The sequence below is a fragment of the Ornithorhynchus anatinus genome, chromosome Y2 (assembly GCF_004115215.2).
Source record: "Ornithorhynchus anatinus isolate Pmale09 chromosome Y2, mOrnAna1.pri.v4, whole genome shotgun sequence".
NCBI classification, from domain to species: domain Eukaryota; kingdom Metazoa; phylum Chordata; class Mammalia; order Monotremata; family Ornithorhynchidae; genus Ornithorhynchus; species Ornithorhynchus anatinus.
The window spans coordinates 2,718,412-2,733,130 of NC_053176.1; the positions used below are offsets into that span (position 1 = coordinate 2,718,412).

The 14,719-nt window shown below is 45.3% G+C and overlaps 1 protein-coding gene across 1 annotated transcript; it reads right to left on the reverse strand.

Annotated features, from left to right (window-relative positions):
- Positions 1-5,486: 5,486 nt before the first annotated feature.
- On the reverse strand, positions 5,487-12,300 carry LOC114808667 (equatorin-like). Its single transcript, XM_029056456.2, has 3 exons — positions 12,189-12,300; positions 10,194-10,347; positions 5,487-5,658 (listed from the first exon to the last, which is right to left on the reverse strand). The coding sequence occupies exons 1-3, from the start codon at positions 12,298-12,300 to the stop codon at positions 5,502-5,504; spliced, it is 423 nt and encodes a 140-aa protein (XP_028912289.1). The 3' UTR covers positions 5,487-5,501.
- Between the last annotated feature and the right edge of the window lie 2,419 nt (positions 12,301-14,719).

A 14,719-nucleotide genomic window follows, 5' to 3' on the forward strand; every position in this document is an offset into this window, starting at 1 on the left:
ATACCTTGCCTGCGTCCTTCCAATAGCCCGGTACTCCCATCCCCTTCATTTCCCACAGACCACCATTCACCCCATCTTCAAAACCTTTTTAAAATCATACCTCTTTCACGGGGCCCTTCCTGACTAAACCCTCACTTCCCTGTTCCTATGAACTTGGGACTGTACCTGTTAAACACTTAACTATTCACTGCACTTATGAGCATATTCACCTGGAATTTATTATATGTCTAGCTCCCTCCAGTCTGTAAATTCCTTGTGGGCAGGGATCAAGTCTACCTATGCTAGTGTACTGTATTTTCCCAAGCACCTAGTACAATGTAAGCATACAGTAAGCATACAATAAATATCATTCTTTGATTGGTTGGTAGTTCTGGAGTTTCGAGGATGTGTATTAGGGAACTTCCCACAGTACCGTGCATGCTCCATGCTCCAAATAAGAAGTCCAGGCATTGGAGAGCTGGGGGCATGAGCTATACCAAATCTCCAGATGGCTCCTTTTCATGAAAATGGGCTCCCTAATCCCAGTGCAGTCAGAAGAGGCCAGAGTCAAGAGTCTGTATCATTCCTACTAGATGGCAGACAACACTCTTGGGAGTAATGGAGAAACATGGGGAAAGAAGGAGAAAAAAGGGAAAGAAGGACTTTAAGCTTCATTCCCCAGTGGATGTGTTCCACTGGACATTTTGAGTTATGTGGGCTACAGAAAAAAACGTACTTCTGAACTTGTGCGAATGACTTCCAGTAGACAGACATATGTAATTCCACTGTCTATGCAGATCACTTTGGCCTAGGCAAGCACAGTGCCCAATTTACAGTGAAACTATCTGGCCACTCATTTATTCAATCACATTTATTGAGCACTTACTGTGGACAGAGCACTGAAACAAGTGCTTGGAAAGTACAATACAGCAATAAAGAGAGACAATCCCTGCCCACAGCGAGCTCACAGTCTAGAGGTGGGGAGCCAGACATCAGTGCAAGTAAACAGACATCAATATAAATAAAGTGTAGATATATACATAAGTGCTGTGTGGTGGGGAAAGGGGGAAGAGCAAAGGGAACGAGTCAGGGTAACATGGAAGGGAGTGGGAGATGAGGAAAAGTGGGGCTTAGTTTGGAAAGGCCTCTTGGAGGAGGTGCGACTTCAGGAGGGATTTGAAGCCGGGGGGAGAGTGACTGTCTGGCGGATTTGAGGAGAGAGGGCATTCCAGGCCAGAGGTAGGATGTGGGCCAGGGTTCGGGGGTGAGACAGGCAAGATCGAGGCACAGTGAGAAGGATAGCACCAGAGGAGTGGAGTGTGCGGGCTGGGATGTAGAAGGAGAGAAGGGAGGTGAGGCAGGAAGGGGCAAGGTGATGGAGAGCTTTAAAGCAAATAGTGAGGAATTTTTGTTTGATACGGAGGTGGATAGGCAACCACTGGAGATTTTTGAGGTGGGGGGGTGACCATACCTTGACCGTTTCTGTAGAAAGATAATCCGGGCAGTGGAGTGCAGTGTAGACTGGAGTGGGGAGAGGCAGGAGGTTGGGAGGTCAACAAGGAGGCTGATGCAGTAATCTAGGCAGGATAGGATGAGTGATTGTACTAACGTGGTAGTGGTCTGGATGGAGAGGAAAGGGCGGGAGAGGACAGAGGGAGAGGTGGTGTTGTGAAGGAGAGACAGACAGGTTTGGTGCGGTGTTGTGAAGGAGAGACAGGCAGGTTTGGTGATGGATTGGATATGTGGTTTGAATGAGAGAGTGGAGTCAAGGATGACACCACGGTTACGTGCTTGTGCGGCGGGAAGGATGGTTGTGCCATAATAATAATAATAATAATAATGTTGGTATTTGTTAAGCGCTTACTATGTGCCGAGCACTGTTCTAAGCGCTGGGGTAGACACAGGAGAATCAGGATGTCCCACGTGGGGCTCACAGTCTTAATCCCCATTTTACAGATGAGGGAACTGAGGCACAGAGAAGTTAAGTGACTTGCCCACAGTCACACAGCTGACAAGTGGCAGAGCTGGGATTCGAACTCATGAGCCCTGACTCCAAAGCCCGTGCTCTTTCCACTGCGCCACGCTGCTTCTCATCTACAGTGACAGATGCTGCTGTCATCTACAGTGACAGGAAAGGTTGGGAGAGGACAGGGTTTGGGAGGGAAAATAAGGAGCTCTGTTTGGGACATGTTGAGTTTAAGGTGGCGGGAGGACATCCAAGTAGGGATGTCCTGAGGGCAGGAGGAGATGCGAGCCTTGGAGAGAGGGAGCGAGAACAGGGGAGGAGATGTAGATTTGGGTATCATCTGCATAGAGATGGTAGTTGAAACCGAGGGAGCGAATGAGTTCTCCAAGGGAGTAGGTGTAGATAGAGAATAGAAGGGGACCAAGAACTGACCCTTGAGGGACCCCTCAGTTAGGGGGTGGGAGGGAGAGGAGGAGCCCACGAAGGAGGCTGAGAATGAACGGCCAGAGAGGTAAGAGGAGAACCAAGAGAGGGCAGAGTCAATGAAGCCAAGGTTGGGTAATGTATCCAGGAGAAGGGGGTGGTCCACAGCGTCAGAGGCAACTGAGAGGTCAAGGAGGATTAGGAGGGAGTAGGAGCCACTGGATTTGGCAGGAAGGAGATGAAGCAAAGCTATGGTTCATTGGTCCTTAGCGCCTTCACCATTAATGTCATCCTGAATGTCCAGGGCCAGATTAAGCCCCCGTGGACCACATGCTTGTCAGTTTTCTGGGGCCCTCACAGGACATGTAGAGTCAATATGTGACAATGTGATGTTGTCACACTCTTCTCCGCCATCTCCTCCTCCCCCTTCACTCATTCCCTTTGACTCCAGTGAATTCCCTCTCCCTACCTTCTCCTTCCCCCAGAACAGTGAAGATAATAGGAAGCATCCAAGGCCACATGGCCTTTAGTCTGAGGGGTCCCTGAAGGGAGCAGGGCTTAGAATAGTGCTCTGCACATGTTAGACCACAATTACTCTCAGTTAATAAAAGGACTGATAGTAGTAATAGTAGTAGTAGCACACAGTGAGGGTGTCCTGAGTGCAGTGCCCTGAACTAAGACCCCGGAGGAATACAAAACCAAGAGGTGAAACATTCCCTGTGCATGTGGAGTTTACACTTTAATGGGGAGGGCATGATCAGGGAAGGCTTACTGGAGGAGGTGAGATTTCAGAAGGGCTTTTAATATGAGGAGTGCTGTGGTTCCTTGATTTTTTTGTTTTGCTTTGTATTGTATTTGGTAAGTGCGTACTGTGTGCCAGGCATTGTGTGACGCTCTCGGGCACATGCAAGATAATCAAGTTGGGCATAGCCTACGTCCTACATGGGGCTCACAAGTCTTAATCCCCATTTTATAGATGAGGTAACTGAGGCACCGAGAAGTTGAGTGACTTGCCCAAAGTCACACAGCAGACAAGTGATGGAGCTGGGATTAGAATCCAGGTCCTTTTAATGCCCAGGCCCATGCTCTTTCCACTAGGCTACGCCACTTCTCTGCTTCTGAATTTTGGGTGTGAGTTCTTAGCTTGGGGAAAGCAAGGAGACAGAGGCGAGGGAGCCTAGAGCAGGATGCATTGAGATTGCCTCCTGATTGCATGCCCCCACACAACCACCCCTTCAGCGCCACCTCGACCCATTGCATATCCTCACCCAACCACCACTTTATCACCACCTGGATCCTTATGAATTCTGAACCCCACAGAGTACATTACCGTATTTACTTAAATAATTGTCCCTTTGTTTTGAATAGTTTTTGCAATGGGACTGTTGCCCAAGGAAGTAAGTATAGGGAGTAGAGGGAGTCTCGCTTTATGCTGTTGAGTCATCTGTGACCCACAGACATGCCATGGACACATCTCTCCCAGAACCCCCACCCCCATCTGCAGTCGTTCTGGTAGAGTATCCATAGAGTTTTCTTAGTAAAAATACGGAAGTGGTCTAATAATAATGTTGGTATTTGTTAAGCGCTTACTATGTGCCGAGCACTGTTCTAAGCGCTGGGGTAGACACAGGGGAATCAGGATGTCCCACGTGGGGCTCACAGTCTTAATCCCCATTTTACAGATGAGGTAACTGAGGCACAGAGAAGTTAAGTGACTTGCCCACAGTCACACAGCTGACAGGTGGCAGAGCTGGGATTCGAACTCATGACCTCTGACTCCCAAGCCCGTGCTCTTTCCACTGTGCCACGCCGCTTCTCAATTGCCTCCTTCCACGCAGTAAACTTCAGGCTCTGCCCTAGACTCTCTCCCATGCCGCTGCTGCCCAGCACAGGTGAGTTTTGACTTGTAGCAGATTGCCTTCCACACACTAGCCACTGCTCAAGTTAGGAATGGAATAGATGGACTTGCCTCTGCTTGACCCTCCCCCCCCCCCCATAGTCGAGACTTGGAGAGTACTGGAAACTCTCCAGGTGTGACCCTGAGAGGCGATAGAGGGAGTACATTCCAAGCGCTTAGTACAGTGCTCTGCACATAGTAAGTGCTCAATAAATACTATTGAATGAATGAATGAGTAGGGGAAATTAAAAAAGGGAGGAAAGGAAAGGCGGTAAGAAGACACAGAAAGGCAAGAGAAGTGACACAACACTGCGTCTCTTATTGCTATTGTACTCTCCCAAGTGCTGCATTCAGAAGGCACCCTCTTTTGTCTTGTATACCCCTGAGTCCATACGCCCTAAGCACTTTGCTATTCACCCCACCCCCACTCCCACAGTACTTTTTGGTGTATGTCATTGTTCTCTGTTGCTTCCCCTACCATGCTTTATTTCAAAGTCTGTCTTCTCCACGAGATTATGTCCACGAGATTATGGGCTCCTTTGTCCAGGGATCATGTCCACCTACTCTCTTGTATTCGCCTCAGCACTTGGTACAGTGCTCTGCACACTGCAAACCCTCAGTAAGTACCAGTCATTGATTTATTCAGAAGTCAGTGAATAACAGGAACCCCTGCTCACTTCTCCTGTTCTTACTCCTGAGGGTGTCTCTACTTGTCTCTGCAACGTCCTGCCCTTCCTCAGTCAATCTATCAGTGGTCTTTATTGAGTATATGTGCTATGTGCGGAGCACTGTAGTAAGTGCTTGGGAGAGAACAATACAAGAGAATTAGCCGACATGTTCCCCGTCCGTAACGCCGTTAACAACCTACAGTCTACAGCCTAGTCTCCTCTTTCTGCCATGGCATGGGCCACTTTCACTGCTTACCACTACCAGGATGTCACACTCCCAAAAGAGAAAATGTATTCCCTCTTCAGAAGCCGGGGGGGGGGGAAATTCTGCGAATACACACAGTATCTTAGACACCCTAATACATAAGTACTAGCAAATGTTCATATAACCTATTTCTCTTTCCTCCTATCTGTCAATTATTTTAGTGTATTTCCCGCACCAAAATGTCAGCTCTTACAGGGCAGGGATCATTGCCCCCTATTGTTCTCTACCAACTGCTTAATGCACGGCTCTGCACACAGTAGGTGCTCAATAAATACTGTAGATTGATTCTTTGATTGGAGTAGTTTATTTCTGCAGCATCAGCACAGATGGATCACTCCACTCTGAGCTATTTGTTCGGGAGAAGGATGTGTCAGATACACCTTTCAGTGGTTTGAAATAAGATAGGTGGGCCAGATCTGGTCTAACGCCTTGCAACTGGTCACTGGTATCATTAGGAACCCTAGGAAAAGATAAACACATACTTATTACATTTCATTGCAGATTTTTGTTTCAATTTGTGATACGTCTTCACAGATAAATTGAAACATTCTTTCAAATTCAGCAAGCAGCCATAAAGGTGTAAAATTTCATAATAAAAAGTTGGGCAGATATCAGTCCTTGCAATATCAAGTTTTCTTTCTTTGGCCAGGAAGAATTACTTTCTCTCACTTGGAGGGAGGGAAAATATCTTTTCAGTTTTGTTTAGTATTCTTGGATGTTAATGAGAAGGGCATATTCAAGGGTTTTACATGTGCCCAATGTTTCCTTTGACCCCAATTTTCAACTCGTTTGAAGGGATAGTTAAATTAGCTCTGGAACTGTTTGAGCAACTGTAAGTTCACTGTGGGCAGGGAATGGGTCTGTTTATTGTTGTACTGTACTCTCCCAAGCACTTAGTAGAGTAGCTTGCACACAGTAGGTGCTCAATAAATTTGACTGCATAAATGCAACTGAATGAATGAAAGGTTAAGATACTCACTGTATAGATGCTATATAGTATAGTATATAAAGTATATAAAGTATACTATATCGTATAGTGTGTATATATTTGGTAGAAGTATAAAGTATACTATATAGGATAGTGTGTATATATGTATATTATATATACTTTATAGTGAGTGTACCTTAACCTTTCACTCATTTGATCACATTTGATAAACATATCGTATTTGCATATACGTACATACACACACACACACACACACACACATCAAATGCCGTCATTTCCAATTCATAGCGACTTTATGGACATATTTCTACAGAACATCCTGCCTTCTGCCATAATCAGTAACCTTGCTAATGGCTCTTCCATTATTGTTGTTGTGGTTTCTATCCATCTAGCTGCTAGTCTGCATCTTCCACGTTTTCCTTAGACTTGTCCCAGCATTAGCATCTTCTCCAGAGAATTAGTCCTTCAGTCTGAAACATACTAATCTAAGTCAAGTCATTTGGCCTTCTAAAGAGCACACTGGCTTAATTTGCTCCAGAACCCATTTGTTTATTTTTCAGGGCAGTCCATGGTATTCGCAACTCACTAGAGTCGATTTTATGGAAATTTTTTTCCTGATCCAGTGCCATGTTTCTGTACCTACACCCCGCGTGGAGTTGGGAAAATGGATTCCACATTCAGGAGTCCTGTTTTGTCCTTTGCTCTGTGTTAGGGGCTTAAGGAGAGGAGACTCACAACAGGTGTGCCTAAAACCTAATGGGGGAGCATAATGGGGGCAGGGGGAGGGAGATTGGGACAGAACTTTGCAGGTTTGAGGGAGGCAGAGAAAGGGGTGTGAGAGGAAAGGTGAAGGGGGACAAAAGAGTCATTTGAGACCAAATCTTACTTCTTTTTTACTCCCCCTACACCTTCGTGCTTGAATGAATAACTTACCCTCCCTGCTGGGCCATCTCCTCTCCATCCACTTTCCCCTCCCTTCTCCCCTCCCCAGCCCTCCTCTCCTGTTCACCTCCCACCCTTCCCCTTTCCTCATCCCCCGGCAGTGGAGAAAAAGAATTGCCCAAGATGGAGGAAAAATCAGGCGAGAAAATGCATGAAATGATAGCTTTTCTTTTTTTTTTTTAACGGTGTTTGTTAAATGCTTTCTATGGGTCAAGGCACTGTACTAAATATAAGATAATCAGGTTGGCTACAGTCTGTGTCCCTCATGAGGCTCACAGTCTTAATCTGCACTGTACAGATGAGGTAACTGAGGGGCAGCAAAGTTCATTCATTCAGTTGTATTTATTGAGTGCTTACTGTGCGCAGAGCACTGTACTAAGTGCTTGGAAAGTACAATTCAGCAACAGATAGAGACAATCCCTCCCCAACAACGGGCTGACTGTCTAGAAGTTAAGCAATTTGCCCAAGGTCACACAGCAGACAAGTGGTAGAGTGGGTATTTGAACTCGGGTCCTTTTGACTTCTAGGCTGGTGGCCTATCCACCAGTGGGCCATGCTGCTTCTCAATGGATCGAGATGATTTGCATTGAATGCTTCGTTCCCGTATATTTTCTTTAGTTAAAAGTAGATTACCAATTAGGTTAATTGGTAATGCTCTGATATTTTATCTAAACCAGGGATAGTTTATGTACTAGAAAAAGTTCAAACAACTGAACGAAAGTGGGTGACCTAAGAGTCAAAACAGTCTTAGCCCCGCTACCTTTTCTCTGCTCCCTAAGTCCTGCTGGAAGTGTTATTCCCCCAAAGCAGCCTGCAGGAGTTGAGGCTGATTTGGTTTTCCCTTTCTTTATAAGTTTTGTTGTTGTTGTTTCTAGTGGTATTTAAGTGCATATACTGTGTGCCAAGGACTAATCTAAGCTTGGGGTAGCTACTTGATAATGCGGCTAAATACAATGCCTGTTCCACCTGCGGCTCACAGTCTAAACAGGAGGGAGAACAAGGTATTGAATCCACATCTTGCAGTTGAGGGAACTGAGGCTCAGTGACTTGCCCAAGGTCACAGATGGAGACAGGTGGTGGAGCTGGGATTATCAATCAGTGAAGCAGTAGTATTTATTGAGTACTTATTGTGTACAGAGCTTTACTAAGTGTTTAGGAGAATACGATATAATGGAGTTGGCAGACATGTTCTCTGCCCAAAATGAGCTTACAGAATAAAAGTGAATGGAGGTTCTCTGACTCCCAGGGCCATGCCCGTTCTACTAGGCCACGCTCCTTCTTATTGGTTGAATTGTTCCTCATCCCTGTCAGGAGGGTAGACATCACTTCTCAAATTGATTACAGACCAGCAATTGAAAAAATGGGCAGGAAATTCTCCCTTCCCATTATTCCTATCCTGGCTATTCTCATTTGTTGCCCCCTACTCACACCTATACCTACACACACACACACACACACACACACACACACACGCACACGCACACACACACACGCACACACAGAGCTCAAGCCCCTGCCTCTACCACCATCCTCCCCATCGCCCACACACCCACACATCCACACACACCTCCTCTCCCTAGTCTAGTCGCCCCTGCCTCGTCTTAGTCTATTTTCATAACTTTCATTCTTTTCCTACGGCTCCAATGTTGTGGATTCTGCCACTAGATTCACACTTGTGGAAGTACAAAAGAACAGAGTTGCTAGGCATGTTCCCCCCATGGGTGGGTGGAGGGCATGGTGGTAGGAATCAGACAATGTCCACAGCTGGAGAGATGGAAGAGGGAGGAATTCAGGGTACAAAATCCAAGACTTATCTGCACCTCCCCAGTAGAAGTACAGCCCACAGGTTTTTTTTTGGGGTTTTTAAAAATGGTATTTTGTTAAGCACTTACTATATGTCAGGCACTGTACTAAGTGCTGGGGTAGATATAGGCTGACCCACTGCCCCTATCTCCCCACCCCTACACCTCCCTGAGAAACACCTACTTGCCACTGCCAGCAGGCTACATTCATTTTGGAGTTTTGGGGGGTTTTTTTCTTTTTTTTTTTTAAAATTTTTCAGCTCTGTTTACCATGAGAAAGGTATTTACTAAAGCGCTTAAGTAAGTGCAGAGCACCGTACTTAAGCACTTGAGAGAGTCAGGAGACACATTCCCTGCCTGTCGACCCCAGCACTACAGCACAGTGTGTGGCACATAGAAAACCCTTAATAAATGCCATCATTATTCTTTTTGTAATTCTTCTTCTTCTCCCTCCCTTTCATCCACTAACTTCAGTAGATTTACACAAGAACAGCCAAACTTCAGCTGCTCCCTGGGCAAATATTGGCGGCTGATAAAGAGGCTCAGGGAGGGTTGAGGGTTCAAAGCTCCTGCTGGAGGGAGTAGTGAAGATGGGAGGAAGGGAGACTTCTGGGTGGGGGCGAAAGATGGGGTGGGGTGAAAGAGACGTGCAGGCTCTGTTAAAGCAGCAGCAATAACAGCAGCCGCAAGAGAGGAATAAACATCTGGAATATTTCTCTCCCCTTTGCTTCTCCTCCATCACTTCTGAAGGAGGAAGCTTGGCAGGGCACCGCAGGGCGCAGCCCCCAGTCCGAGAACTTGTGGGAACTCTCCCAGCCCCTGTCCCTGGTGGTGGCCTGACCCAGTGCCGTTATTGCCCCATCCCCCGCTCCCCCCCACCCTCCCCCCAAGAAACACCCACTTGCCATTGCCAACAGGCCACATTCACTTAAGAGGTTTTTTGTTTTGGAGTTGTTTTTTTCATTTTAAATTTTGCAGCTCTATTTTCAGAATAATAATTCAGTCCTTTGGTAGCTAGTAAGAATCTTTGGGGAGAAATATCAATTCTTTCAGGATGCCAGGGTAGCATGATTGCACAGTGGAAGAGCAATTTATGAAATATTACTCTAATGGAAATAAATATCTTTCCTTTCAGTCAACCTTCCTGGCACTGTGTTGCCACTGTGGTGACCTAACAAAATGCTCCTGGAGTAACCTGAAAGAGGTCTGTCCCCAATTTACTTCCAGAGAGAAATGCATGCACTGGGAGAGCCTGGCCCAGTTTTTTGCCCAGAACCTGTATTCAGTGACATTAAAACTTACGCCATTTTCTTCAGTCTACAGAACAGACCAAGGCAGACACTTGCCAGGAATAGGAAAAACATGAAAATCATCAAAGTCAAAATTAGCAGGAGTTTTAGCTTGTAGTCCTCTTGCTTAGCTGTTGCACTGTCGATTTCACTATGCAAATCAGAGGCTTTGGAGAGAGAAACCATATTTACTTTCAAAAATATTACTCCTTATGAGTAACTTTAGCACATGAAGAAGAAAGGAAATATCATAGTTGGAAACTGTTTTGGGAGCTGGAATTGAGTTTTACAGGACCCAGTGAGGCCACTGTCAATCCATTTGGGCTGAGTGCTCCCAGGGAACACAGCATTGCACAGGAAGACTCTGTGAGCAAGTCTTTCAGGAATAGATCAAGGTCTTCACCCCTCCAGACCTTGTCCTGTTGACAGGAAGGGAGTAAACTCTATGTTCAGAAGTACAGAATTTCAGGGCACTGGATTGTCATTTGTTGCACTGAAAGTTTTAAATCATAACTCCGAGAAGCCTGAAAGGGTAAATAATGTTGCCCAAAGTGGCCGTGTTTCTGTCCTTGACACTGACACCGGCACCTCCTGTCATATGAATTTATTCATTCATTCATTCAATAGTATTTATTGAGCGCTTACTATGTGCAGAGCACTGTACTAAGCGCTTGGAATGAACAAGTCGGCAACAGATAGAGACAGTCCCTGCCGTTTGACGGGCTTACAGTCTAATCGGGGGAGACAGACAGACGAGAACAATGGCAATAAATAGAGTCAAGGGGAAGAACATCTCGTATAAACAATGGCAACTAAATAGAATCAAGGCAATGTACAATTCATTAACAAAATAAATAGGGTAATGGAAATATATACAGTTGAGCGGATGAGTACAGTGCTGTGGGGATGGGAAGGGAGAGGTGGAGGAGCAGAGGGAAAGGGGGAAAGGAGGAAAAGAGGGTTTAGCTGCGGAGAGGTAAAGGGGGGGGGTGGTAGAGGGAGTAGAGGGAGAAGAGGAGCTCAGTCTGGGAAGGCCTCTTGGAGGAGGTGAGTTTTAAGTAGGGTTTTGAAGAGGGGAAGAGAATCAGTTTGGCGGAGGTGAGGAGGGAGGGCGGGAGGACCGCGGGAGGACGGGCCCAGGGGTCGACGGCAGGGTAGGCGAGAATGAATTCCATGAATTCCATGAATTCCAAATCCAACTTAAGTTAGGAAGTGTGTTAACATTAGACATGAGCAATCTGAGTTGGTTGCTTATTGATTGCTTATTCAACATACACTCTTTGAGGAGCACTGTTTGGTAGTGTGGGCAGTGGTTCAGGAGTTCAAATTACCCAGAGCAGTGTAGATGCTTGGAGGAGTGAGTCTGATGGGTCCCTGTTTCATCCTTAGGGAAGTAGATTAGTTCCATGGTGAGATTCAAGTTTATTTTAAAGAGGGAGGAGTGTCAGATTTGAGGAGAATGTAGACAGTGCAAAGATAGAATCTCAGGGAAACTGGGTGGGGGGCTCCAAACACTGCACATCCTTTCCTTAACACGCCTGAGTGTGTTCAGACTGATGACATCTAGACTGTAAACTCGTTGTGGGCGGGGAACACGTCTGTTATTGTATTGTACTCTCGCAAGCGCTTAGTGCAGTGCTCTGCACACAGTAAGCACTCAATATGATTGACAGGCTGCCTGACATCTAGAAATGCTACAGCCCAGAGAGGATCATGAGACCAGGAGAAAAATCCCAACCCAGACATAGGTATTACAGGTAGCAAGGGCAGGCATGGTGTGATGGGAAAACATTCCTTTCAGTCATCTGGTTGTGGGCTTCTCCATTTGCTTTTGCACTGAAATAGACATCATGGGTGCATCCTTGGGTAAAGGCATTTGGGAATAAACACTAGTGGAGGAGCAGGGAAAGTGAACTGAGGAAGCGATCCAGGAGTTCGTGTTTGGTAGTGTGAGATGGGGAAAAGGGGTTTTCACTAAGAAGTCTATTTGAAAACCTTTTTTTCTTACATGGTCTTGCTCTGTACACCGCACTTCTGTGGGAAATCTTCCCTTCTGATATGCGTTCCTCTAGCTCTTTGGAACTTTCTTTCAGATCTGTTAAAATAGATACAATTGGCATTGTAATGAACAATAATAAGATTTTTCCCTTGGTTTTCAACATGTAGTCTACATATGCCAGTCTCTCAGAATCTCTTAATGTCAAATCTTAGATGCGTGAGGCAAAATGTCACACAGAACAAATGAAATTAGCATCCACTTGGATCGCCTGGAATGTAACAAATGTACATTGTACTCTCCCAAGGGTTTAATATAGTGCTAATTAGCATCCACTTGGATCTCCTGGAATGTAACAAGTGAACATCGTACTCTCCTAAGGGCTTAATACAGTGCTCTGCACATAGTAAATGCTCAATAAATATGATTGAATGAATGAATGAATGAAAGAATCAATTAATTAGTGAATTAATTAAAGGGGCATTTAGTCCTTCCCTGGAGTCTCTAGGTGGAATGGAACCTTTTTTTTCTTCTTTTTTTAAAATTCCTCAGGTTCTCTGTCCTTTTTCTTTCAATTCTGGTTGGGCTGATAAGTGTTGGATTCTCTTATTTCAGCATCAGTTGAATCTATGTACTCAGAACATAACAAGAGAGCTACCACAGATCTTTAGTTGTACCAACTCATTCATTCACTCATTCAGTCATTTATTAAAGCACTTGCTATGTACAGAGCACTGTACTAGGCACTTGGGAAAGAACAGGGCAACAGTAAACAGTGACCATCCCTGTGTATTTTACTTCAGATAAAGCATCCCCAAAAGAGTTCCTATCAAATTTGGTTTATCAATCTATTTTTTAAAAAATAATACAATTTAATGAATAAGCTCTTCTCACTTCAGGAGAAAACCAAATACAGGAGAGGTAAGTTCATATATTAGGAATGCTAAAATTTGTGAATATAATCAACAAAGATGGACATTTATAGGTATTCCTCTCATATAAATTGTTTGACAAATAAGTTATAAACATATGTAAACAATGTGGTGGGGACTGTGGGTCCTTCACTGACATTTTCAGCCGCTCACACCCTTGTACATAAATGGACAACTGTGCTAATGCAAGCAGCAGCAGTAGCAGAAGAGGCAGAGGTGATCTTTGTTGTATCCCCCAACCACAGGCAAAGTTGGATTGGGGCTGCACTGCGGCAGGAGGGATGGGTAATAATAATGTTGGTATTTGTTAAGCGCTTACTATGTGCCAAGCACTGTTCTAAGCGCTGGGGTAGACACAGGGGAATCAGGTTGTCCCACGTGGGGCTCACAGTCTTAATCCCCATTTTACAGATGAGGGAACTGAGGCACCGAGATGTTAAGTGACTTGCCCAAAGTCACACAGCTGGCAAGTGGCAGAGCAGGGGTCCCCCAGCCAGAAAGAGGGAAGGGGAGGGAGTGGGGAAGAGGATCTGAATCTGTCAAATGACTTGACTTGATCCTTTTATTCCTCCTCAGCTCCCAGCCCCACAGTTCGTAGGTTTAGATCAATGTGACTGCAATGATGGGCACTTTCTGGCAAAGTTTCTTTGAGAAGGTGATAATTTAGAAAGCTTTCAAAATAGGGAGAGCTATGGTAGAGTAGGTGTAGTGGCAGAGGGTGGAGGTTATTAGCGTTACTTAACCCATGAATAAGTCGGTCAATTGTATTTATTGAGAGCTTACTGTGGTTACGAAGCACTTGGTTGAGTACAATATGAAGATAAATGTGATTTATCCAGACACATTCCCTACCCCCAAGGAGTTTACAATCTAGAGGGGGTGAAAGACATTAATATAACTAAATGAATTACAGATATGTACATATGTGCTGTGGGGATTGGAGCTGGGGATGAATAAAAAGAGCAAGTCAAGTCATTTGACTTACTGGTTCACATTAAAATGAAGGTGCAAACTACAATACAAATATAAGGAATTGAGTTGAAGGCAAACTCAGATAGTACAGGTCAGAAAAACCCAGAAATTCTTGGGCAAAATCCAAGCCATTACCCTTAAGGAGCCAGTGCATTGGGACCTTACGGGTGTAGAGATACAGGAACCAAGAAACAGGCAAGTAGCCCTGGGTCATCTAGACTGCAAGACTGTGGATTAGTTAAAAGAGTCTACCATCTATTATATTGTACTTGCCCAATGGCTTATTATAGTGCTCTGCACATAGTAAACCATAAATAAATACGAATAATCGGTTGGGGAGCAGACGGTCAAAGAGTGCTGAGCTGTTGTAAGAGATTTAGGGAGATGGGGGAGGAGGAAATGGAGGGAGATGAAGAGGAGGGATGGCGAAGAGTGAATGGGCCCTGACACGGGCACAGCCTGGAGCTAGTGACACATCAGCCTTGCAGCTGGCCCCAAGCACTGGAGGGCATCATAAGCGTCAGACACTCCGCTCTCTCCGAGGCAGACGGGAACATGGGAATCTTGGATGAACACGGGAATCTTGGATGAAATTTGCATACATTGTGACACGCTTTGTTAATGTGATCCTAAGATTCT

Excerpts from the sequence above, each read along its gene's own strand:
- LOC114808667 (XM_029056456.2), bottom strand. The coding sequence starts at position 12,300 with ATGCCAATTGTATCTATTTTAACAGATCTGAAAGAAAGTTCCAAAGAG. Across the intron at positions 10,348-12,188 it reads GGTGTACAGAGCAAGACCAT|CCTCTGATTTGCATAGTGAA; the intron begins GTAAGAAAAAAA and ends CTCTCTCCAAAG. Across the intron at positions 5,659-10,193 it reads TGTAGACTGAAGAAAATGGC|GGTTCCTAATGATACCAGTG; the intron begins GTAAGTTTTAAT and ends ATCTTTTCCTAG.